The 27,512-nt window shown below is 38.9% G+C and overlaps 2 protein-coding genes across 4 annotated transcripts in view; both read right to left on the bottom strand.

The window, feature by feature from the left end:
- Positions 1 to 27,512, bottom strand: part of LOC149257221 (double-stranded RNA-binding protein 8-like) — a 67,600-nt gene that overhangs the window by 15,481 nt on the left and 24,607 nt on the right. The gene's annotated exons all lie outside the window — the stretch shown is intronic.
- On the bottom strand, positions 766 to 1,926 carry LOC149257222 (zinc finger CCCH domain-containing protein 23-like). The gene is made up of 2 exons (XM_089433854.1): positions 1,052 to 1,926; positions 766 to 943 (listed from the first exon to the last, which is right to left on the bottom strand). The coding sequence occupies exons 1-2, from the start codon at positions 1,867 to 1,869 to the stop codon at positions 766 to 768; spliced, it is 996 nt and encodes a 331-aa protein (XP_089289980.1). The 5' UTR covers positions 1,870 to 1,926.

Genomic DNA, 27,512 nt, shown 5'->3' with positions numbered 1-27,512 from the left:
CACTGCTTCAGCCCAAAATTTGTTCGGAACACTCCTGTGTTGTAACATGGAACGAGCCATTTCAATAACTGTATGGTTGCGACGTTCGACAACACTGTTCTACTGAGGAGTGTAGGGTGTAGTTAACTGGCGTTTGATGCCATGGGTATCACAAAAGTTGGAGAACGCAGAAGAACAAAATTCTCCCCCGTTATCTGTCCTAAGAGTTATGATATTATAGCCATACTCTTTTTCAACTAAGGACTTAAACTTCTGAAAGATACTAAATACATCAGATTTATGTTTTAGAAAATACACCCACATCTTTCTACTGAAGTAATCTACAATAAGTAAAAAATATTTGCAACCAGTAACTGAAGATGTATTCATAGGACCACAAATATTAGCATGAATTAACTGGAGTACCTTAGATGCGCGTCAAGATTCTCCATCCTTGAATGAAGACCGATGTTGCTTGCCAGCTTGACAGGCGCCACACACTCCCAAATGCTGAGTCTAAATATCAGGTAACCCTGACACAAGTCCCTCCCGAGATAGCTGAGAGAGATACTGAATGTTTAGATGCCCATATCTCTAATGCCACAGAGTGTTGATGGGAGAAACACGAGCTGCTAGAGCCACTTCTGGAGAATCACCAGTGTCAAGAAGCTTGTATAGGCCATGATCCTCTAGGCCAACAACAACCGTAAGACGAGTTTCCCTGTCAATAATGGAGCACTTGTGCGCACTGAACACCACATCGAGCTGAGGAGAGTTCCTCATAATCTAGCTAACAGATAGCAGATTAAGTTCCATACCAGGAACATAGTACACATTCAGGAAGATGAGTGTGCACCCATCACACTGGATCTGAACTGTACCTCTGCCAACCATTGTGTACTCCTCACCTCCGCCGAATACCACAGAATCACTGAAAGATGAGAAGTCAGTAAACCAGTCACGCCTGTGAGAGAAATGACGTGATGCACCAGAGTCAATGTACCAGGCAGAAGACGGGGCATGCTCTGAGGACCTCTTAGCCATAAAGGCGTAAAAGGCAGATTCCTTCTACTCGGAATGTTCTACAACATTCGCTTTCTGATGAGACCCTCCCTGATGAGATAGGGAATAGTTTTTCAGAGCAGAAGTAACATGCAACGCCGTACTGCTTCTTGAATTGTTGCTGGGAGATGAAAGACCTGGCAACAGGCGGAGTTGCTGCGGAGTATGAGCAAAGAAACAGACCCTGCGCTTACAGCTTCGTCCATCTTTACAAGGTTGGGTCCGATATCGAGCAGGATGAAGCCAGCACTCGAAAACGCCGTGAGCAAACTCGCAAGCATCCCCGCGGCGGCAGGTTCCTTTTCTGAAGTCCAGGCAAGCAGTTCCAGAATAATGAAAGCATCGAGGATCGCGTCTTCTTGCCTTCTCACCGGGGTGAGCGAAGGGGCACTCAGTCCAGTCATGGCTCCGTCCTCTCATACAGCGCCGGACCTTAAATTCATACATTCTGAATTCGTCGCAGGAATAAGCATCCACAGCAGGCAATGACTCTTCATCTTCATTATTAGAAGGCAAATACTTCTGCAGGGCACAAAACACATCCTCCAGCCGAGGCGAACTAGAGCCCACAAATGCGTTATTAAGACGAATGCCTGGCATCTCGCCCCGTGCATCTTTCTGCACAAAAGCCGCGGCATCTCCATTGCTCTCATAGCCACAGCTCATGTCTAGAAAATCTGGAAAGCTCAAAGCACTTCTGTCGTCTTCGAACCCGCGACTTGCTGCGAATCTTGAAGGCGAAGAATTCATGTAATCTGAAGAAGTCGGCGACGAAGAAGAATACTGAATCTCATTCAAATTCAACCCGCCACTGCGACCAGGGGACATGAAACAAACCGAATTGTCGCCATGACTACCAGAAGAATGATCACTGAAAAACGACTAGGGCAATGGCCCCATGGAATACGTTGGTTGTTTTGCGGAAACGCTTGACATTTTTGTTAAATCAATCAACCAGACAAGCAACAACAGAGACCCTCCCTCGTCCGTGAGCTTTTCCTGTGGCAGCTCCGGGTGTCCGAGAATTAATGTGTGGAGATGAGGCAAAGCCGAGGCCGCCGTCAGCAAATCTCCGTCCTACAGTTGATCGAGACAGGGATAGAAATTCAAGAACTTGGCGTGCGAAAACCTGCGGAACAAGAGAGGAAGCAACGAACGGGATCTGGCCCAAAAAAAATTGCGGCTCAAAAATTGTGATGCCTAGTAAAAAAAAAAAAAGCAAACTCCTAGAGAGCAATTTCGAAATGAAGCATGAAATTTTTCAAACAATGAAAAATTATTTCGAAAAAAATACCCAAGCTCTGATACCATAATCAATGAATGAATTGAATTGATTTACAATGAGCAATGAAGCTCAATAAATAATACAAATGTATTTACAGAAACAGCAAGTTTCTAATAAGAAACTGCTAATAAGATCACAGACGATCTTATCTACATAAATGAGCATTAAACACTAAAATAGCATTATTCTAATATTTCGTAGATAGATTGTAGATGATCCTTCCAATCCAGCTTCCTGTAATTTTCATGATACTGAGGCCCATCTTCAAATAACTTGCCATTGAGGGAGTAACCTTACCTTCCAAGATTGCTTTTCCCTTTAAATGATAGCCAACAAAGTGATCTCCAACCTTCTTCCACCTTAGCTCTGATATCATGATGAGAGATCAATGCTTATAGGAATTAGGGTTTGATTCCTCTTTCTTGATCAAACTTGCGAATTATGTTGGCTTCTTTTACCTTTTTTTATTAGTTTATCTTTCATCAAGCAATTACCAAATTAAATGTATATGAAGACCACAAGAACAAGAGACACAAGATGTAGGCACTCAGCCAGGGAGAAACCCCTCCAAGGGGAAAATCCAATCCAACTCTTCCACTAGTAGATTCAAATCAAGATAAGACAATCCAAGACCATTTATACCTAGACAAAGACCTCCTCCAATCACCAAGTCAACCCTTCCTCTTTGTAGATTGTAGATGACCCCTGCCAAAGTCTCCAAGTGTCAGCTTCCCAATTGCTACTACAATCTGGAATTTTGGCCCCCAATTACAAAATTTTGAACATGTAATAGATTCAGAATTTTGACCCCAGCAATAGCCCAGAAGCTTCACACGTATGAGAGATAGATAGCCCAAGAACTTGATTTAGGTCTTCCCAACTTCTTCTTTCCTTCTCCAGCAACTTCGCTCTCTTTTTCTACTTCTTCGTGTAGATCGAACTTGTCGAGTGAGTGCTCCAAATAGGCCGAGTTGCCTCTCTATATATAGCCTTTCTGCTGGGTTGAAATGCCCTAATTGAGGCTGACTTCATGAGGACAGGACCTACTTAATCTGGAGGTGACAAATGACCTTTTTTGACTCAAAAATAATTCTTTTTACATGATACAAAGGCCCAAGAAGGGAATAAAGGTGACAATGACTCTAGTGACTCAAACAAAACCTAGGAGCCTTGAATGGAGGCTTTGACCTAGAAAACAGTGACCCAAGCATGAAACCCATGCTTTAATAAGTCATTTTCTTTAATAATAAAATTTATTTTGACAAATACAATTATGAAGACCAACACTAGTTACATTCTTCAACAAAAGTAAATGGCAATTGCTTGAAAGAAGTACTTGGAAAGTAAAAGCTCAAAAGTAAATGCTTGAAATGTAAATTCACCAAGCACTTGCAAAAGTAAATGCTTGAAGCAAAAGATAATTTCTTGAAAAGTAAAGTACTTGGAAATGTAAATGCCCAACAGAAAATATGTTTGAATGTGGCAATTGAAAGTGACCAAGTACCAAATACTATAATAGAAATGCTTTAAAGTGTCTCTTGGTTGATTGTAGTTAGATTAGATTTCACTTGGACTTAGGTTAATTTAGTGTGTGAGTACACAACATGAAAAGTGTGATTGCAATAAATCAAATATAACTAAAGTTTGGCCTTCTTCCAACCCTATCTTCATTGGGTTAAGGAAAGCTACAAGGGGATCCTACAGGGGGAAGCTTAGGCTTTAGTGAGTACCCTCAAGAGCCCACAAGTCAGTATGTTCACAAGGAGGTCCAACACTAAGGGAACAATCCCAAAGCCCTACTTCACGATTCGAACGTTTACTGGTTTCCCCCAATCTTAGAATAATAATATATAGAGGAGATTTTCCCAATTTAGTCTAAGTTCAAACAACAAGCCTTCTCTAATTATGCAAGAGGATCAAGCTAGGCTTGCAACTTGCATGAACATGTCAAAGACTTGAAAGAGGTTTATTACTCTCTGCAAAAAAAATGGAATCTAAGCAAACTATGAAAAGAAATACCACACACAAAGATCCCCATTGGTAAGCGAGGAATGCTTAAGGGACTCCCCTAACTCCCAAGATGATTACAATGCTTGATGAGATCCCTCGTGAATAAAAAGAACAAAATCAAGAGAAGAAGAATTCCCTTGTGAATAAAGGGATGGAGAATGATGGATGGAGTTACAAATGGAATCCCTTATAAACAAAGGGATTATAATGGCTCTTCGTGAAGTTACAATGATGAAATTTGATGTTCTTTTGCAGAGGGTTCAAGGTAGATCTTCTTTAGGTGCTTTAGATCTTCAATCTTGGTCGAATTTCACCAGCATCTTCCCTTGTAAAAGTGCAGGCCTGCTAAAAATCAGCAAGCAAAATGTGTTAAAAATCCCCAAAATGAACTTAAAACAACCAAACAATGTTAAGATTTTTTAAGCCCAAAAATGCCAGGCAAAATTCTCTTTTTTCTTCCAATTGTTGTGGTGTCAACCTTATAGGTTGTGGAAGACTAGGGGCAACAACACTTCCATCTTTATAGTTGTGAGTGGTATGCTTCCTGGTTGCCATAATTTTGCTTTCCATTTTTCTTGCTAACCCGAATGCCTTCTCTAATGAATCAGGTTCCCAAAGGCGAACATCATGTTGGATATTATCCTTTAAAGTCCCTATGAACACATCAATCCTATGCTCCTCTGGAATATTTTTTACCCTTATGTTCAATTTTTGGAACTCCTCAATGTGCTCCATTATTGAACCCTTTTGTTTGAGACTTATCAATTGGCTAAAAAGAGTGTTGTTTTTTGTATCCTCATAATGTGTTGTCAATTCTTCCGTAAAAATTGCCCAAGTGATAATTTGTTTACGAGAGCAAAGCCATTGATACCATACAAACTGATTTGGTTCCAAATATAAAGTTGCAATACGTACCTTTTGTGTGTTTTGCACATTATTGAGATCGAAAAATTGCTCCATCTATAATATCCATGTTGTCGGATCCTTGCCATCCAACTTCCTCATATCGATTTTTGGAATATGGTGAGTCTTTGATCCAGCATTAGAGTCTATGAAATCATGATTAACATTTCTTTTGTTCGCATCATGAGTTTCCTTTACTACCCTTTCACCATTAGTAAGTATTTCTTGTAGAAAATTTGTCAAATCTGTCTTCAAATCTATCTTCAAATCGTCCATCTTAGCTTCTACATCTTTCTTTAAACCATTCATCTTAGATTCTGTTACTTTTTGTGCGAGTGACATTTGTTGCACTTGGTCTCGTAATTTTGATATATCATGTTGCATTTCTTCCTCTTCTTCATAAATCATGCTAGAGCTTTTAGGTTGCTTACTAGGTGTTTGCATTTTCTTTCCTCGGGGCATCAGTTACCGATAATAATGCTCTATTATGCCCTTTGAATTCCTTCAAAATAATTTTTCAAACCAAGCTTAAGCAAAAATTTAAAAAATTCTACACACATTTTTTCACTTTATAGGAGCTCGATATTGCCTCTGATGTATCTCTGTAATTTTGGATCATCCAGTGCTGAAATTGGGACCTGCAGTAGTCCTCTGTGTCCTCTTTCCAATGTCGTCAGTCTGATCCAAATTGGATTTTCCAAGGAAGAGTTATGCCAAATCTCCCACAGTGACCTGATTATAGACTAGTTCAGTAGAGCGAACTTGTACGACGTGCCACGTGTCCCTGTTTCGACCTTTGGCTCTGAAAAATATATACAAGAAACTATAGTCCGTCCTCTTTCCGTACCTTCTTACGAAATCTCAATCCGATGTTCAAAGAGAAAGTTATGACGATATTCCCTAGGTCATCTGTTTGGAATGTAATTCAGGACTCTGCAAAAAGACCAACTTCCTCAGATCATATCTCCGCAAATATAGCGCGAAAAGCTCTAAAATTCGGATTCGAGATTCAACGCGATTTCGTCTCAAATGGGTTTTTTTTTCGCTTTTGAAACGTTGCAGAAAAAAAGTTATAGCGAAAATGCCACGATGTCCTATTTGGAGCAACGAAACCCTAGAATCCAAAGCTCTGATACCAAATGTTATGAACCAGCTCACAAAAAGATAAAAGAGATAGATCAATGCCTTAGAATTCAGCCTCTTCAAGGGGGAAACCTCCTTTACATTACACAAATGAATGATTCTTTGATGATTCAAAAGACAAAACCTCCTTTCTATATATAGGAGTCTAAGGAGTCACAATATAACCCAACCGACCTAACAATAATAATATAAAGGCACAAGAATAACAATAGAGGGATTCTATGGGGCACAGTAATAACAATATGGGGACAATAGGGGCACAACAATATTAATAAGAGATACAACTACAATAGTAATGGAATAATCACTAGTATTATAGGGACCTAACATGCCCCTCTCCTTCAAAAAAGTGTTGTCCTCAACGCTTGAGTAGTTTTGGATGCTTCTATATAAAATTCTCATCCTCCCATGTGGAATCTCCAGTGGATAAGTTCTTCCACTTGATGATATACTCCAAAATTGATCGATTTCGTAGCTGTCGAGTTCTTGTTTCTGTGACTGCTTCCAGTTCCAATATAATTTTTCCTTCCTCGTCAAGTTCTGGCAATATTGTTTGAACTGGGAGCTTGTCGCCTATAACCTTCTTTAAACATGAAACATGGAAAACTGGGTGCACTCGAGAAGTTGCAGGAAGCTCAAATTTGTATGCCATAGTACTAATTTTTTGCAACACCTTATACGCACCATAATACTTTGGTGATAATTTATTATCTTTCTTAGTTTGCTTGAGGGACATTTGTTTATATGGTTGTAGTCATAGGAATACCCAATCACCTACATCAAAACTTCTTTCGTTGCGATGTTGATCTACCTGTTGTTTCATTCTATTCTGCGCCAACACGAGGTTATCCTTTAAGAGTTGGAGGACTTGTTGTTGATGCTCGATGTGATGTTCCACTGCTTGAACCTTAGAATTTTCTCTTAAATATGATGTGATGGATGGTGGCTAATATCCATAAAGTGCCATAAATGGGGTCATTTTTGTTGCTGTATGGAAGGAAGTGTTATACCACCATTCAGCGAGAGGCAACCATTTGACCCATTAAGTCTGTTTATCAAATACAAAGCAATGAAGATATCCTTCCAAACATTTGTTTACTATCTCAGTTTGCCCATCAGATTGAGGATGATAAGATGAGCTATAAGCTAACTGAGTACCGAGACAAGAAAATAATTCTGTCCAAAAATTTCCAGTGAAAATGGAATCTCTGTCACTTACAATAATCTTTGGGTTTCCATGTAGCTTTTGAATTGTTTCCATAAATGCAGTAGAAACTGTATTGGCTTTAAATGGATGTGATAATGCACAAAAGTGTGCATACTTGGTAAGTCTGTCAACTACCACCATGATGACACTCTTTCCCTCAGACTTGGGTAAACCTGTGATAAAATCCATTGAAACCTCCTCCCAACGTTGGCTTGAAATGGATAAAGGTTGTAATAGACCCAGGGTCTTAATTGTTTCAACTTTATTTTGTTGGTAAACCAAACATTCCGCCACAAACTTTTGAATATCTGATTTAAGGCCATCCCAAAAAAATTCCTTCTTAACCCTGTGGTAAGTTTTTAAAAATCTTGAGTGCCCTCCTAAGGGAGAAGTGTGCAATTCCATAAGAATCTTTTGTTTGAGTTGGGAATTCTTACAGAGGTATAAGCGATCTTTGTACCATAACAAATCATTTTGCCAGTTAAATGTATCAGATGTACTGGAATCTTGTTGTAACTTTCGAATAAGTGTCCACACTTCTTCATCATTCTTCCATTCCTCCCTTGCTTCGTTTATCCAATTTTGTTGGATAATAGAAATGGCGCACAACAATGCTTCCACATCCTCATCCTTTCTTGAGAGTGCATTTGCCACCACATTTTGCTTCTCTTTTTTGTAGATGATTTCAAAGTCATAACCCAACATCTTTGTGACCCACTTTTGTTGCTCTTCAGAGGATAATCTTTGTTCTAAAAAGTATTTAAGGCTATCATGATCCGTTTTTACCTTGAAGTGTCTTCCCATTAGGTAGGGTCACCATTTCTTAAGTGCATGTAGTATTGCCAACATTTCCTTCTCATAAATAGCTTTGTGTAAAACTTTCCCTTGATTGGACGACTTTCAAAAGCAATGGGTCTTTCATCTTGCATTAAAACAGCACCAATTCCATTTCTTGAAGCATCACATTCCACAATAAAGGTTTTTGTGAAGTCCGGTGTAGCTAAGACCGGTGCTTGGCACATTGCCTCTTTAAGATGTTCGAAGGCCTTTGTTGCTTCTAAAGTCAATGAAAATGCATCTTTCTTCAATAATGTTGTTAGAGGTGCTGCTATTCTCCCATAATTCTTAACAAACTTGCGATAATACCCTGTCAACCCGAAAAATCCTCGCAGATGCTTTATGGATGTGGGGATTTTCCATTCCTTAATGGCTTTAATTTTGCTAGGGTCTACCTTAACTCCTTCATGAGATACAATATGACCCAAATATTCCACCTCTTGTACTCCAAAGAAACATTTGGATCTTTTTGCATATAATTGTTTCTCCTCCAATAGTTGTAGCACCCTGTCAACATGTTCAACATGATCCTTCCAAGACTTGTTGTAGATTAGTATATCATCAAAAAATACTAACACAAATTTTCTAAGGAAGTGTTTGAAAATGGAATTCATCAAACCTTGAAATGTAGAAGGTGCATTGGTAAGGCCAAAAGGCATGACCAAAAATTCATAATGACCCTCATGAGTTCTAAATGTTGTTTTCGAAATGTCTTCAGTCTTCATTCTGATTTGATGATATCCTGAACGAAGATCCAACTTGGTGAAGTAAATTGATCCATGCAATTCATCCAGTAATTCATCAATGACAGGAATGGAAAACTTATCTTTAATAGTGAGCTTGTTGAGCTCCCTATAATTCGGACACATGCGCCATGATCCATCCTTCTTGTGCACCAATACTACTGGAGCAAAGAAAGAACTTTGACTAGGTTGAATTATACCAGCCTCTAACATTTCTGCAACCATACGTTCAATTTCACTCTTTTGGGCATAGGGATATCTGTACGGCATGATGTTTGGAGGAACACTTCCTGGAATCAGATGAATAGCATGATCATGATCACGAATAGGTGGGAGACCTTTGGGAGTCTCAAATACCTTGGAATGATTGTCCAAGACTTTTTGGAGATCTGGAAAAATAGATGATTTCGATGTGGAAACATCTAGCGAACATAATTGTGCAATTACACCTCTTTGTTCCTTTTTTAAAAGCTTTGTCATACCGTTAGAGCTTATTATCTTTCCCGGTCTCCCTGCAATACCCCTTAATTCAACTTCCTTTTCTTCCGCAGAAAATTTCATGAAAAGTTCTTGAAAATTAAAAGCTATTGTACCCAAGGATTGTAGCCATTGGACTCCTAGTACAACATCAGCACCTCCCATTGGAATGGAAAGCATTGGGCTAGTCAATACATATTCTCCCATGGATAGTTTGATATTATGGCACTTTCCAGAAAAATTTATCGTTCCTCCATTTGCAACCATCACTTGACACTCTGGTGCTGAATATAGGAAGCAAATCAATTCTTTTGCTATCTTACAATGAATAAAATTGTGGGTACTTCCTGAATCAATCAACACTATTACCTTTTTCTTCTTGATTTGTCCTTCTATCTTGATGGTTTGAGGAGTGGTAATTCCAGCCAATGCATTACAAGATATGGTCGGATTCATTTCTTCTTTATCTAGGCTTTGTTCCTGGAGTATATCCTCTTCTTTTGACCTTTCTTGCTCCTTTTCTTCTTCCTCTTCACAATCTATGTAGAATAATTTCTTCTCAGCACACTTATGACCTTTAGTGTATTTGCTATCACAACTGTAACAAAGCCCTTTTTCTCTTTTTTCTTCCAATTGTTGTGGTGTCAACCTTATAGGTTGTGGAAAACTAGGGGCAACAACACTTCCATCTTTATAGTTGTGAGTGGTATGCTTCCTGGTTGCCATAATTTTGCTTTCCATTTTTCTTGCTAACCTGAATGCCTTCTCTAATGAATCAGGTTCCCAAAGGCGAACATCATGTTGGATATTATCCTTTAAAGTCCCTATGAACACATCAATCCTATGCTCCTCTGGAATATTTTTTACCCTTATGTTCAATTTTTGGAACTCCTCAATGTGCTCCATTATTGAACCATTTTGTTTGAGACTTATCAATTGGCTAAAAAAAGTATTGTTTTTTGTATCCTCATAATGTGTTGTCAATTCTTCCGTAAAAATTGCCCAAGTGATAATTTGTTTACGAGAGCAAAGCCTTCTTCCGTAAAAATTGCCCAAGTGATAATTTGTTTACGAGAGCAAAGCCATTGATACCATACAAACTGATTTGGTTCCAAATATAAAATTGCAATACGTACCTTTTGTGTGTTTTGCACGTTATTGAGATCTAAAAATTGCTCCATCTGTAATATCCATGTTGCCGGATCCTTGCCATCAAACTTCCTCATATCGATTTTTGGAATATGGTGAGTCTTCGATCCAACATTAGAGTCTATGAAATCATGATTAACATTTCTTTTGTTCGCATCATGAGTTTCCTTTACTACCCTTTCACTATTAATAAGTATTTCATGTATAAAATTTGTCAAATTTGTCTTCAAATCTATTTTCAAATCGTCCATCTTAGCTTCTACATCTTTCTTTAAACCATCCAACTTACATTCTGTTACTTTTTGTGCGAGTGACATTTGTTGCACTTGGTCTCGTAATTTTGATATATCATGTTACATTTCTTCCTCTTCTTCATAAGTCATGCTAGAGCTTTCAGGTTGCTTACTAGGTGTTTGCATTTTCTTTCCTCGGGGCATCAGTTACCGATAATAATGCTCTACTATGCCCTTTGAATTCCTTCAAAATAATTTTTCAAACCAAACTTAAGCAAAAATTTAAAAAATTCTACACACATTTTTTCACTTTGTAGGAGCTCGATATTGCATCTGATGTATCTCTGTAATTTCGGATCATCCAGTTCTGAAATTGCGACCTGCAGTAGACGTCTGTGTCCTCTTTCCAATGCCGTCAGTCTAATCGAAATTGGATTCTCCAAGGAAGAGTTATGCCAAATCTCCCACAGTGACTTGATTATAGACTAGTTCAGTAGAGCGAACTTGTACAACGTGCCATGTGTCCCTGTTTCGACCTTTGGCTCTGAAAAATATATACAAGAAACTACAGTCCGTCCTCTTTTTGTACCTTCTTACGAAATCTCAATCCGATGTTCAGAGAGAAAGTTATGACGATATTCCCCAGGTCACCTGTTTGGAATGTAATTCAGGACTCTGCAAGAAGACCAACTTCCTCAGATCATATCTTCGCAAATATAGCGCGAAAAGCTCTGAAATTCGGATCTAAGATTCAGTGCGATTTCGTCTCAAATGAGTTTTTTTCGCTTTTGAAACGTCGCAAAAAAAAAGTTATAGCGAAAATGCCACGATGACCTATTTGGAGCAGCGAAACCCTAGAATCCAAAGCTCTGATACCAAATGTTATGAACTAGTTCACAAAAAGATAGAAAAGATAAATCAACGCCTTAGAATCCAGCCTCTTCGAGGGGGCAACCTCCTTTACATTACACAAATGAATGATTCTTTGATGATTCAAATGACAAAACCTCATTTCTATATATAGGAGCTTAAGGAGTCACAATATAACCCAGTCGACCTAACAATAATAATATAAAGGCACAAAAATAACAATAGAGGGATTCTATGGGGCACAGTAATAACAATATGGGGACAATAGGGGCACAACAATATTAATAAGGGATACAACTACAATAATAATGGGGTAATCACTAGTATTATAGGGACCTAACATGCACATAGGTTGCTAAGTGGCAGTGTAGCACCACTAGTGGGTTGTGTGTGGCAAGCAAGAACAAGCTCCAAGAGGTGGTTGCATATTAGCCATGCCACATGCCCTTGAAAATCCGTGCCAGCTCCAACTGTAGCAGTGTATAGATGTGGTTGTGTGTAGGCAGTAGGAGGAACAGCCAAATGTACCAGCATAGATGTCCAAAAGGTTCAGTGTTGATCTCCTTTGTGACTCGTGGGCCAAGTATAGGAGTTAAGTGGAGTGTGGGGGAGTGAACTCCCTCTTGATCATGCCACATGACTCAACCATATAACCAAGGAATTTGACCTTCAATAAAGAGTGAACTCGTCCCTCAAATTTGTTGGTTAACTTGGCCCTCTAAGTGGTAGGCAGCTCACAATCTATAACAACCACTTCGTCCTCCATTTGTGGGCCCTGACTTGGCTCTGAACTCGACTTCAAATAGTTTAGTCACTTCTCTTGACTGATGGTGACATTTAGTCAATTCAAAACATGTTTCTGGGTTGTCCCTAGTTATTTAATTTTGATTTTTCTTCTCTTTTTCCTCACTTTTCTAGTAAAAGTATTTTTGGGGAGGAAAAAACAATTATCTACACCCCAAAGTGGATACTAGGATAAAGTTGGTACTTTGAGTATGAATTTTGAGTACTCACATGCCATACAACATTTCCTAGCACCACTTTTTTACTCATTACATACAATTTAATTAAAAAATCTTGTTTTGCAGGGAATTTATAATTATTAAAAAATCCTACAAATACATAATGCAATTCCATAAAACTCTGGATGATGCCTAGCATGGTAATATACATTGACCCTAGACTCAAAAAACACACTCAAGGACTAATTATTAAGACGCACTGCAATGTTGGAGTTTATGAGTGAAAAAACTTAATTAGTTATTTATCACTAATAAGTGACAAAATTAATTAAGTGAAAAAAAAACATTTTGGAGCAACTTCCTTAGTAACCAGGTCCCAAAGGGTCTAAGTCTATTACATAAGTTCATCATGCTAGTATCATTTTATACAATTTTTCCATGGGGGTACGAAATTTGCATAGAAGAGAGAGAAGATAGAGAGAGAAAGTGGCAAAATTGCCTTGAGACATTTTGAACATCAAAAAAATTTATCGATGCCCTACCATTGGCCAATGGAGTCTAGTTCCTTGCTAGGTACATCTGAGCAGGTAACAATGTCAATATTGTAAAATAAATAAACAATATTGAATGATAGCTCATTAACTAAATATCCAACATAAGGATAGAAAGTTGAAATCCACAAATGATAATAGTTGGCACTAAATGAACCATTTCGGTTTATATAACAAATATCCAAAATAAATGGAATAACAAAAAAGAATCCATAGAGATTAAAATATATGGTAATATTATTAGGACAAATTGTGGACTTCGAGAGCGAATGAGGGTTTCTTTGAAACATCTCTGACAACCCTTGCAGATTGATCTTTCTCCTTTTGAAGTGTTGATCCGCCCTTCTACATTGATTTTTGACCACAGCATGATTCCTTGAGAGGAGGGGTCTCAAACCCCTCCTACTGCAACATAACTCCTAGTGATGCTTCAACGAGCCGCCATAACCCTGCTTCCAATTCGCAGACTCAGCGTTCTGGTTCGACATCCCAAGGGAGCCAGGTGAATGTCCCCGTTCTAGGTGCAACCTAGTGTTGAGCCTCAAACCTGCATCTTCCTATACACCCTCTCAGCCTTCTTTTTCCCACTTACTTCATCCATCAAGCTGTTAAATCATTGCATTATAGTCTGAAAAGAGCTTCTGACATGGTTTTCTAACTATGCTTATGACTGTTGTTTAGTTTAGATTTTTGTTCAGGCAGCTGCGGAAACTTGTCAGTTTCCGCAGCTAGCACAGGTTTCCGCAGCCAGCACAGGATTCCGCAACTATTTTGTTAAAAGCTATGCTACAGGTGTCCTATGAAGAAACGAACCACATGGGCAAGCTACAGGTGACGGGTACATGGAACGTGTCCCTTCAAATCTGCCAAATCATCTATAGAAGGTCACGGTCAACAAGGGTCAAAGGCAAAGCCAACCAAGGAATTTAGCGGTGGCACGTCTCTGTTTGGAGCACGTGAAAGTTTACGTGGCACAGTCCTCAACCCACGGAGACATCGGCACACCTGGAGATCATCCCCGTAACCTGAATCCAACAACTACCACTCCGAAGATTTAATAGGCATGATGACAGTTACGCTAGATCTCGGCTGAGGAGATCTACGTGTCTTTGGCAACGCAGTTAATAGCATAGGATTCAGTTAGTCAGTTCAGCACTTTTTCATTATAAATAACACGTTGATGAACGTTGTAAAGAGGCTTTTGAATGTAATTTTTGGAACTGTTTCTATTGTCACCCCACTGTACTCTGTTTTATATATGTTGTTGCTGCTTTAATACATGAGAAGACTACTTTCTTGAGCTCGTTCTTGCGACTGTTCGTTGACTGGCTGAGGTGGCAGAGGGCCCCTGCACACTAAAGCCCTGTATAGTTGTCATTTGATTTTATTATGTTTCTGTTTTTATAATTACTAGCTTGTATATAACATGCTGTTTTGATGTTTTTAATTCACTACTGTTTACATTTTCACTTCTATTTTCTTATAGCTGTCAGCTGATCAACGCTTTTCTGCAGGTTTTCTTAGGCAGCCCGGGCAAATTTTCATCTTTTTGATAACTATTGACATATGAAATCATCTTGTCCTTCTTGCTAATTTCCATTTTCTGAAGTTTAATTCCAGCACTGTCCTTTTTCAAGTTGTGATTTGCTTATTTCTTTTTCTGCTACTTAGACATCATACTACTCATTTGTTTATGGTTTCTTTCTATAGTCAAGTGACTCTATTAGTAAGGAATCAGAATATTACTTATTGTAGTGTGATTTAGTTATCATATTGCTTAAACTTATTCATGATTGCTTCCCATAAGGTAGATTGAGCTGAAGGGTAAAGGATCATAAGAGTTGAAGTAGTGTGATTAGTTTCCTTTATGCAATTTAATTTCTTGCCACTTAGTTATCATATTGCTTAAACTTATTCATGATTGCTTCCCATAAGGTAGATTGAGCTAAAGGGTAAAGGATCAGAAGAGTTGAAGTAGTGTGATTAGTTTCCTTTATGCAATTTAATTTCTTGCCACTTAGTTATCATATTGCTTAAACTTATTCATGATTGCTTCCCATAAGGTAGATTGAGCTGAAGGGTAAAGGATCAGAAGAGTTGAAGTAGTGTGATTAGTTTCCTTTATGCAATTTAATTTCTTACCATTTAGATATCATATTACTTGACTTGTTCATGGTTGCTTCCCACAAGGTAGATTGAGCTGAAGGGTAAAGGATCTGAAGAGTTGAAGTAGTGTGAATTAGTTGCTTTGCTTTTAATTTGAGTTGCTTTAAGTTCAGTTTTTACTTTCTTTTCATTCAGCAGCAAAGATACTAGGCCATTATCATTAGTTCACTGTTTGATACATTTACTTCCTCTTAAGAATCGATTTCATTTCAGTGGTTTTAAAGCTTTCTTTTTTATCACTTTTAAGTTTGGGAAAATCACTGTAGAAATCACCATCACCATCCATACTTAACTTTCATTTTCGCCATCACACATTAGGAAAAGATAAATCCAAAAACAAACTAAAAAACTCAAAAACGACAAAAGACTAAGGAAATGGTTATCTTGTACATATAGTACACTTCACCTCGTCAGTTTACGAATCCCGGATTGACATTTTAAATAGCAATTTAGAACACACTAAATTGACCAAACACCTAGAAAAACAAGAAGCAAAACAGGTGTCTTCCTAAAGCTGCCTAAAACCCATGCTATAAGGTAAAATCCGACCCCATCCTAAGCTATATCGAACACATGCAGGATCACGCTCTCATTTGTAAATTTCTAGGAGTCTTGACTATTGAGAAATACTTGTCCATGTGGATTAAAAATAAATGGCAGCCCAAAGGCCATGTTGAGTTGCAAATTGGTGCCAAGGGCTTCCTCACGGTAGTCTTTACCAACCTTGAGGATCGCTCAAGGTTTTTAAGGGAGGCCCATATTTCCTAAATAATGCAGGACTCTTTCTCCGCTTTAGGACTCCTAGATATAACCCCAACGATGAGAAGTTCTTGGTTGCACCTGTGTGGATCTAGTTGTATGCCTTGCCAGTGGAATATTGGCAATAGGATATCTTGGAGGGCATAGGCAATGCACTCGAATCCTACATCAAAAGCTCAGATATCACCAAAAGGAAGAGATACACAGAATATGATCAACTTTATGTCTACATAAATAGTTTCCAGCCTCTCCCAGAATCTACTGAAATCTCCCTGCATGATGAGGTTACCATCCAACCCATCTCTTTCGGGATTTCCCTCTCCTAAATCACCCTCCCCCCCTTGTGCAAGTAATGGCAGCAGAACCTAATGGATTTAGACCCTAAAATAATCATTGTCAGAACCAAAGAAATCCAATCCCCAATCGTAGGGAGCACCCTCAACACAACAACCGATATGAAACCCTCACCCACATGGAGGACTCTCCCGAAGATGCAAAGCCACCTAAGGCAAATGAGGGCCCTCCAGAAAAAAAGAGGAAAACCCCAGAGGACTTACCTGGCAACATTTCAACCCTGTCGGTTCCAAAAAATATGGAGGTTGAAGCTCCTGTCACAGAATAGATAATCCCAGAGGATAACACTATAAGCAGCATGCATATTAATACTTAGCATACAACAACTCTGAAAATTGATGAGCAAATCTTATCGACAATGCTAGATGAACTACAAAATGAAGATCCTCGAGTAATTCCAGAGCCCAAAATGGTCCAACTAAGTCAGACCTCACTCAAAGTTTAAAACCATTTGGTTATCACTCAAAAAGGGCCAACACCATCAAGAATACCTCATGAACCTCGATCATCAGTGTTGAGATTGGTAGCTTGGGAGGTACTCCAAGCCATTAGGTTCAAGGTTTTGGAGGAATTGGCAACACAAATGGACTTGTGGGCTAAGAACCCAAGCATGGGGGTTTTGCACCCAAAGGAATTCGGCCAAAACCAAGGAGGATTTTGATGACTTGGTACATAGAGATGAAAGAACACCCTTAAAGGAGCAAGGGGCAACTTCAAGCACCATGAGAACATTTGTCAAAGTGAAGATATTAACTTTTATGTGTTTTATGTGGGTTTACAAATGTATTTCACATAGGCTCAACATGAAGTAAGCCCCCAGGACTAGTTGTTGCACACCTAAGCAAACATATAATAGAGGTGACGTTGAGGCTAGAAGGGCACATCCAAAGAACAAATCATCAAAGGCAGATCACCTCTGAAGAAGCCGAGCTCTAGGAGACCAAAGGAAGGGAGATAAAAGTCTGTTTTGGGATGGTTTCTCACTGTTGTTTGCGCCAAGTTTGAGCAGAGACTAGCCAGCGAAGAGGAGAGTAGATCTGTGAAATTTTGTGCCAATTTGGAGATTGGTTTTCTCATGCAAACAGGTTTGTTCCATTTTGTGAGTGTCGTAGTATAGGCCGAGACCTGTACAGACAATTTTGAGGGTTGTAAAGACATCACATCTGGTTGTAATAAGGGCAGAAAGACTAGTGAGTAAGAGAAGCATGTTTAGAAGAGGAGGTCGTAGTATTTGAGAGGCAATTTGGGCCTAGAGCAAGGCTATAGCAGCTGATACAAGGAACCCTAACCAGGGTTGAGAGTTGCAGGAAAAGGCACAGAGTCCAAGGACAAGAGAAGCAAAAGAAATTGCAAATGCAAGGTAAGTTTGTCCTCTTGTTTTGATGGTTTGTTAATGGATAGAAAACCTAGTTTAGGACAATTGTTGGAGCAGCCAAAAGAGCAGTTTTGGGAGGGATGTCGTGGCTTGCTTCAAGTCCTAAGTACAGCCTCTTGAAGGGCAAAGAGAGTTGTTAGAAGAGGCAAAAAGGAGATGCTCGGGACTGATCTTTGAAGGACTAAAGAAGGAAGTCAAAGAGAAGGACATATATAGCAGAAGTGGGCAGCTCTCCATACCCTAAGTTTGTCTTCATTGGGCAACACTAGAAGGCAATAGAGGGACGAAGTCCCTAAGAGTTGTGTTCTTGAAGGACTAAGGAGCAGCTAGTGGGCAAGAAGTCCCAAAGGAGTTGAGGAGCAACAGTGGACGGTCTAGAGTTGTGAACAACTCGCAAGAAGACCCTATGTGTTGAGTCATTAATGAACGAATGATCAGCTAGAGGGCAGATCAGAGCAATGTTCAGTGACCTAAAGGAGAAAAATCATTGATAGAGGCAGAGAAGTGTTGTTGCAGATCACGAGCCAAAGGATCGGGCAGATGTGTTTAGGGTATGACTAGTGAAGTTGTGAGGCATGCTACATCAGCGAGACGGTCAAATTGTATCTTGTTCAAGGTAGATTGGTTGTCGAAGGATAGACACCAAACCCTAGTTTGTATTCTTGTACTAGTGGATGTATGAGGGCTATTATCCCTGGTACAAGACCCTAGACATTTGTATTATAGTTTGTTAATATAACAATGTTGGGTTATTGAAAAATTGTAAAAAGTTGTATATTTTTGCACGAGTTGATTTATTGTTGTTTATATTCTGTTGTGCAAAGTAGTTTGTCGTGGCATTTGGATTGGCAGTGTCGGAGATTCTAAGATCCTAACCTAGATTCTAGTGTCATGGAAAACCAACAATCAGGATCCAAGTTGGCCACAAATAGAAGAGGCGACGTAGGAAGACCACTCAAGAGATAATTTAACAAGCAGGAAGCTTCTTGGCTAACTCAAGGAAGGTACATTTGCTTTTGGAGACCTTTTCTCCGTCCCCCCTCTTTCTACATGAAGATTTTTCCTGGAATATATGGGGCCTGAATAGTAAAGCTAAGCAACGTCTCCTTGAGGATCGCATTAAGAGAGATAAGCCTAGCATTGTTATTGTCCAAGAGACAAAATGTACAAGCGAAAAAATGGATACCCTTTCTCAAACAATTTAGAAAGGGAGCCAAGTTCAATCCTTAGATGCAACTGGAACGACCAAGGGTCTTTCGGTAGCATGGAATCCAGAAGAGGTAGGTATACATGATTGGATCTCCATGCCCCGTATCCTAGCAAGCAAAATGCAATCCATTGGCTCAAGGGACTCTGGTTCCTTAATAGTTGTCTATGGGCCACATCAATCTGCCAATAAATGCCTTACCTAAGTAATCTTGCTCTACTTCATAGACTCTGCCAATTCGAGCCTTGCATCATCGGTGGAGACTTTAATATGATTGTACCTCTTGAAGAGAAAACGGGCAGTATTAGAAGATTGGATGGGGATTCCACCCTCTTCAAAGACAATCAAAGTCGTGAAAACAACAAATGTCCCAACGGTCAATGGTTTGCACATGTCAAATAACAAGAGAGGCAACAGGCATCAAATAGCTAGCAAACTAGATCAATTTTTATCTTGGGAGATCTGCTAGAAAAGGACTTTTTCATGGAGGTTTCAATATTGCCTTTTGCTAGCTCAGACCATTGGCCTATCGTGCTTGAAGTTGATCTCAAATCGACCCCAAGAAATCAACCCTTCTGATTCAAATGTTTCTAGCTCATAGATCCTTCATTTGTCGGAAAAGCCAAGGATTGGTACCAAAGCTTTGAAGATCCAAGAACTTTCCAATGTACAACTTCCAACAGAAGCTCAAGCTCCTCAAAGCGTAGATCCAGAAATGGAATCAAGAAGAGTTTGGCAACATTTTTGAATAAAAGTCCCTGCTTGAGGCACAATTGGAGGCAGTAAAGCAAAAATGCATCCCGGAGGGACGCACCCAGGAATTGAAGCAACAAAAGGGGGAGCTTACTGCTCAACTGGAACAACGGAGGCAGGAAGAAATCCTCTAAAGATAAAAGTCAAGAATTAACTGGTTAAGAAGAAAGTGAACTCAATAACTGATTCTTCCACAAACCTATGCTCAAGCATTGGCATCGAAATCAATTTTTCTCCTTGAGAAACTCCAATGGGAAAAGAATAACAACCCACACTGAGATTGAGAGAGAACTTACCAACTTATACAACAATCTGTTAAAGGAACCGGTTCCTCACCACCTCTCAGCCATTGGGAAGATTTTGCAGCACATCCCCAAAATTGTTAGTGATGATCAAAATGCAGCCCTAATGCAGGAAGTTATTATGCAAGAAGTGGAAGAAGCAGTCATGAGCCTTCCAAAAAATGAAGCGTCGAGCCTAAATGGTTTCACCTCGGATTTCTTTCAGGCCTATTGTTATTTTATGGGGGGAATATTCATGCTCTCGTAGAGGAATCATGTCATTCTCAAACAATCCTCAAAGCATTGAATGCCACCTTCTTTATTATGATCCCCAAGATAGCGGAGGTTACGGATCCGAGTGGATTTAAGCCCAAAGCTTTGTGCAATGTCATATATAAAATCCCTTCCTATACCCGTTGGACCATTAGGGGAGGTCCCACTGGACTAGGATTGAAAATTAACCCCCTATTTAAGATGAGGGAACAAGATCATGGCCAAGTCCCTTCTTTCTTCCAAGTTAGCCCATAATCTATGTCAAAATGCCCAAATACAAACAAGCATAAGCAACCAATTGCAAAATGAATAAAGTACCTTTTGATTAGAAGCCCACCTTCCAACATGTGCTCTTGGAAAATGGGCGAGGAAACATATGATTGATGCAAGTGGCGGAGATATGAATGGTATGTCATCATCGATGACTAGTGGCTCTTAGGGGTTGTTGGCTCCCAGCTGGAAGAGATGAATAGGATAAAAGCTTCTCCTAGGGGTCACCCATTTTTAGTGGGTAATAGGATCATTGAGGAAGAAGTGTGCATAGAGAAACCTTAGGGCTTTGAGGTAAGTGGGAAAGAGTCCCATGTGTGCAAGCTTAAGAAAGCCTTGTATGGACTCAAGCAAGAACCAAGAACATAGTATTTCAGGATCGATGGATATCTACAAAGTATGGGCTTCACCAAAATCAAAGCAAATTATAACTTATATTACATAATTGTTAAGATTGATCTGCACATTTTGGTGTTGTATGTATATGACATGTTTCTATAGGTGTAGAGAAACTCATTGCAGGGTTCAAAGAAAACATGGTCGTTGAGTTCAAGATGAAGGACATCGATAGAATGCAGTACTTATTGGGTTTGGAAGTTTTTTCAATGACCAAAGAGATATTCCTTGAGCAGAGCGAGTATGTAGTTCAGATCCTGAAGAGGTTTCGGATGGAGGACTGCAAACCTATGGCTACACCCATGATCACTAATTTGAAGACAGTGACAACTTCAAATTCAAGGTTGGTGAATCCCACACTATATAGACAGTCGATAGGTTATTTGATGTATTTGGTCAACACTAGGCTAGATATATGTTTTGCAATGAACACCTTAAGTCACTCCATGGTGGAGTCGAGGTAGGAGCATTGGGTTGTAGCAAAACACATGCACAAGTACCTAAGGGGCACAATAGAGTATGGTCTAAGATACCTTGGAGATGGTGAAGCAAAGTTGCAAGGGTGTTGAGACTAAAATTGGGAAATGAATGTAGCAGATAAGAAGAGCACCTCAGGGTGCTACTTTAGCTTGGGATCAGCAATGATAACCTAGTTCGATAGGAAGCAGACTTTCGTAGCACTTAGCATAACAAAAGCAGAGTACATGGTAGCCAATAGTAAATACTACTAGTTGAGAGGCCATCTGGTTTCGCAAGTTACTTGCAGGTTTGTTTGATTAGGAGTTGGAACCTCCAACCATTTACTATGGTAATAAAAGTTGTGTCAAACTCTTTGAGAAGCCAATGTTTCATGACAGGGCCAAGCATATAAAAAATCAAACATCACTTCATATGAGACAAGGTTCACAAGGGAGTAGTGACAATGTACTCCCACAAGTCAATTGGTAGTTGATATTCTAACCAAGCCCTTGGCAAAAGGAAAGTTTGAGACATTCAAAAATAGACTTGGACTGATGCAAAGTTCCTTCCTTGCTAAAAGGGAGTGTTGATAAATACAGCTCAAATGGGAACCGCCCACAAGTTCATGAACATGCAAGTAATTCAAGAGATTTCTATTTTTGAAAAGTAATTCTATTTTGTAATTCACTTTAGTAACAAAGTGAAAAGTCTTGTATTTGGCAGTTGAATCTAAAAATTTTATTTTGTGTTGGAAATACTAAGAGGGGGGTGAATCACTATTTCTTAGCAATTAGTAACTTATTAATCTTTTCAGAGCATTAATTAATCTTCAACAGCAATTCAAAACATAAATAAGCAGTAGACGGTAGACACAAGAAGTCCAAGACAAAAGCCACCGAATGCTTCTCTAATAATTTATGAGTACATTAATGCTTTAGCTCCAACCGAAAAAGGGAAGCCCCAACTCCCTAGTACCTTGGAAAAAAGTTCAATTTTCCAGCTCCAACTAGAAGCACACCCCAACGCCCTGGTTTTATCAGCAATTGCTCAAAGGATATTTCAACACCCTACAAGCTCCAACTTGCCCTAACACCACCCTACCACCCAAAAGTGTTGTCAGTCTCCAACCTAAAGGTGACTTCAACCACCTGCCTAGCACCACCCAACCACCCTAAAAATGACAATGAACTATGACAAACCATTGTGGGCTCTCGTACCAAGGACAATGAACCACTTACAAAGAACAAACTTCTAACTATTTTTGGGCTCCCATACTAGGGACAGTGGCCCATTTACAAAGAATGCTAATAACTTTCAATGATAAAGACCTTTTCAGACTTGAACCAAGTCACCCTTCTACCAGACCGTTGTAACAATGATGAAACAAAACCCTTATTGTTCCTCATCTCAGGATAATGAATTGCTACAAGGATGAAGAACTATTGTAACTAAACTGATGAAGTAAGCCAAACTATGTCAATAAACTTCTGATCATGAGGCCAATGTTGATTACAAGTTGAAAACCCTAGCTTCTATGCAATTGAATCTCTGTTGACTTTGCTCACAAGATTTGATGCAACTATGGCTATTACAGATCTTACTGTTGGAGCTTTCTTTTAAAAATCCGGAATTTATATATATATTGAAACCCTTGCTCAAAAGGATAACTTAATGTGTATACAAACTCATCGAATTCATTCTTAGCATTTGCATGCCTTGCTAATTAGGGTTTCTTACATACCTCATAAATTGTAACTGCTTCAATCCAATTGTTTGTCTAAGATAACACAAGTCAGTTTGATCTGAGTCATAGGTACTAGTATATATATTGGATCCAACACTTCACTGTAATGCTTCAAAAGGTTTTTAGATTGATCCTTCACAGAATTGCCAATTATGACACCGGAATAAAATACGTCAGGATCTTTCCACAATGGTCTATATCTTATGTCCGGAATTCTCAAACTCCTGAAATCGCAGCCTTCAATTTCGTATTGTTGTTGTTGAGACATAAATACGTTAGATGTTAGCCTTGTCACGAAATGTAACTTGAAGTGAGCTAGATGGCCTTCAACAGCGATGTTCCCTCACAGGACCATCGAGAATGTATTTATAAACGTAACCCTTCAGATATGCCACAACTTGATTAATTGTTTTCCACTGTAAAGCATTGTTATGTGTGTGTGTGTGTAAGTCCTTATGCGTGAAGGAGATTCGCAATGCTTATTTTAGAGCCTTAGGACAGTGCCAGAACTTATGATATGATGACCCACAGAACAGAGACGACAGATGTCAAACAGATATTGTTGATCTGTAATATAGATAAATCTCAGCGAATGGATTAACACAAACTTCTTCTGAAGCTTCTCGCTTGATCCACATTCTCACCATAGGGCCAAATGTTTCAGTCTTATTTAAGGCGTTTGAATTTGCATGTACATGAGCTTCATACAACTACGTAAGAATGGTGTTCATGAGCCATGGTATATATATATATATATATATATATAGAGAGAGAGAGAGAGAGAGAGAGAGAGATCAACTAGGGTTACGATAGAGTTCAAAACTTTTCAACTCCTACTCAGAGCACAGTCCGCAAACTTTCAAGGACGAATGATAGTCTTGTATGAAAGGATGTCTCGTTGGATATAGTCTTGAGGATCTCCTGTGTTGAATTCTTTAGAGCTTCATCTTTAGAATCAAAGCCAAGAGACCCATAACAAACAATATTGACTTTCTTTACCCTGTAGTGTATGCTCAGAATTGAATGCCCTGATGAGGGTCGATAGGTGTGCTAATTGAGTCTTTAATGGCCCAAAAATCTAGTCTTCCACCTCCAATAAAACTTTCCCCAAACAAATCCCACCAATCAAAAGAGCAAAACCCTAGCCACTCATCTGATGCAACAATTTCTTCATAGGGTCGAGTTTCAGAGATTCTTACTGTCAAAAGATGAGCATTATGTTCATTGTCTTATAGGGGAGATCGATGCCTCTTTTTATAGAATTTTGAGAGGCTCAAAAGACATTCAAATTCCCTTTTTGGAGGTAGAGACTTCACATTTTAAATTCAAATTTTGAAGAGGGAAACTCCTTGAGGGTTTTTTAATTTTGAATTTTAGCCTATTTTTAAAGTAAAAACCCTCTCATGCTCTTGACTTTAAAAAACAAATATTCACAATAATTATTTTTTTGCCACAAGATGTGTTATTTTTATTTTGGAGAGGAGTCTTATCACATAACCATTGATTTGAGCAAAGAGGAGCTACCACATCATCGTCTTTTGAGGTTTTTAACCACAGGCTGGGGTATTCAACTTCAAACAGGGATATCTCTCAAACAATGAAGGCTCTCATGGCGTGCCACATACCGCCGGAATTGGCTCAATGAGGAGAATCCAACAAGGATGATCCAAACTCGAAAATCATGATTTGTTTTGTTTTTCGTAACAAACAATATTGACTTTCGTTGCCCTGTAGTGTATGCTCGGAATTGAATGCCCTAATGAGGGTCGATAGGTGTGCTACTTGAGTCCTTAATGGCCCAGAAATTCAATCTTCCACCTCCAATAAAACTTTGCCCAAACGAATCCCAAAACCAATCAAAAGAACAAAACCCTAGCCACTCATCTGATGCAACAATTTCTCCATAGGGCCAAGTTTAAGAGATTGTTATTGTCAAAAAGATGAGCATTATGTTCATTGTCTTAGAGAGGAGATCGATGCCTCTTTTTATAGAATTTGGAGAGGCTCAAAAGACATTCGAATTCCCTTTTTGGAGGGAGAGACTTCACATTTTAAATTCAAATTTTGAAGAGGGAAACCCCTTGAGGATTTTTTTAGTTTTGAATTTTAGCCTATTTTTAAAGTAAAACCCTCTCATGCCCTTCACTTCAAAAACAAATATTCACAATAATTATTTTTTTGCCACAAGATGTATTACTTTAATTTTGGAGAGGAGTCTTATCACATAACCATTTGATTTGACCAAGAGGAGCTGCCACATCATCATCTTTTGAGGTTTTTAACCACAGTCTGGAGTTTTCAACTTCAAACAGGGAGATCTCTCAAACAGTGAAGGCTCTCATGGCGTGCCACATACCACCGGAATTGGCTCAACGAGGAGAATCCAACAAGGATGATCCAGACTTGAAAATCATGATTTGCTATGTCATTTTGGTAGACAAAAAGCGGGGCATCTCCTGGTGCTGCTTTGTTTGACATCAATGAAAACTGCATATCAACATTTTGTGCATGCATGACATTGACTAGAAGTAATCTCAAAAATAGATTAGGGTTCTGGTCTCACTTTAAAGTACAAAGATAGATCAAGATAAAGGGTTCACGTACACTTGAACAATTGAACAGTTGAGCAGCTTGAGAGAGAGAGAGAGCAGGGATTGAAGCAGAGGCAAATCTGAGCTCCAGGTAGACGCCATACAGGGATCTGTATGTTTCCATACAGCTGTGCGGAACAGTTCAGTACAGTTTTCTGGAAGTTTCTATACTTGTACAGACCAGACCACGCAGATCCGTACAGCTGTATGGACAGATCACACAATCATGTCCAGACAACCATACAGCAAGCTGTACTTTGCAGGCAGGCTGTTCTGATCAGTTCTGGGTGAATTTGGTAAACATACAGCTTGTTTTGAACATGGCTACTTGGTTTTGGCAGCTTCAAGAAATTTCATTGTAAGTTTTTTGAAAGAATGAAAAGCTATTTTTTTATAAAAGTAATTACCGGGTATGTGTGACATTGGTTTATGCTTTCGCTATTTAATTTCCAGATATTGAGTGATTGATGCTATGCTTGTTAATATAAGAAGATTTTCGGAAAAAATCACATTGAAATATTTGGTCGACGCGTTTCGAACCAGCCAGTGTGGTTCATCTTCAGGACAAGATGTTATGCTTTGAATTTAATTTCAACATTAATTAAATTCAATGATCTACTTCTTGAATTAAGATCATACGGACTTTAGTCCCTTAGGCTTGAATATTTTATAAAAGTAAAAGGCAATAGTATTATGGGCCCCCTAAGGAAATATATTTAAACAACACTAATCATTTGCATTGTCCAGTTTAGCAAAACCAACCACCTTCACCTCAAGAACAACGAAGACTCACTAAGCAATCAAGATCATGTGCATAACTATACAATGTTATGGATGCGGAAACTGCCAAGATAAAGGAAGAGCATTCCATTAAAGCTGGGCAGAAGAAGAGAAGAGGGTTCATTCAATAGCTAGTTATAAAAGCTGCGCAAAAGAAGAGGAGGATTTGTTGGCAGCCAGTTCAGAATACTTCACTGTGAGTGATATTTCATTGATTTTCCCTGCTTTTGTTTCTTTTGAACTAGTTCTCATGTTATGCATTAATGGCCTTTTCCTTCTACAGGTCATTTGAGTCCAATTATTAGAAGCACAACTTTCTCTTCTACCTTTTTTATATTTCTTCTGCTAAGTTTAGCAAAATTGGTATTTATTTGGTGCAATTGAGATCCACTGTCATAGACAGTTGTTCAGACTTCTTCTATCTTGTCCTCTCCAAAATATAAGCTTCTACATTTTGAATGAAAATGCACAACGGTTCACTATGTAATGAGATATTTCAAAGTTCAAACATATGCAGTGTGTGTATTTCTCTAGCCAGTTGTTTATGAATATCACTCATATCATGTTTGTTTGAAGCCAATATTCTAGTTCTTTAAATTCTGTTATCTCTTGAATATCTATGAAGTTATTTTATTTCTTAGCATATGTGCTATTTCTGAACTTGCTGAATACTTTATAAATGAGAGTAAACCC

The sequence above is a fragment of the Pinus tabuliformis genome, chromosome 6 (genome assembly GCF_031772625.1).
Source record: "Pinus tabuliformis cultivar Carrire ecotype Pingquan chromosome 6, CPIR1, whole genome shotgun sequence".
Classification (NCBI taxonomy): Eukaryota; Viridiplantae; Streptophyta; class Pinopsida; order Pinales; family Pinaceae; genus Pinus; species Pinus tabuliformis.
The sequence above is the reverse complement of the archived record's forward strand: the minus strand, read 5'-3'. Positions and strand labels throughout refer to the sequence as shown.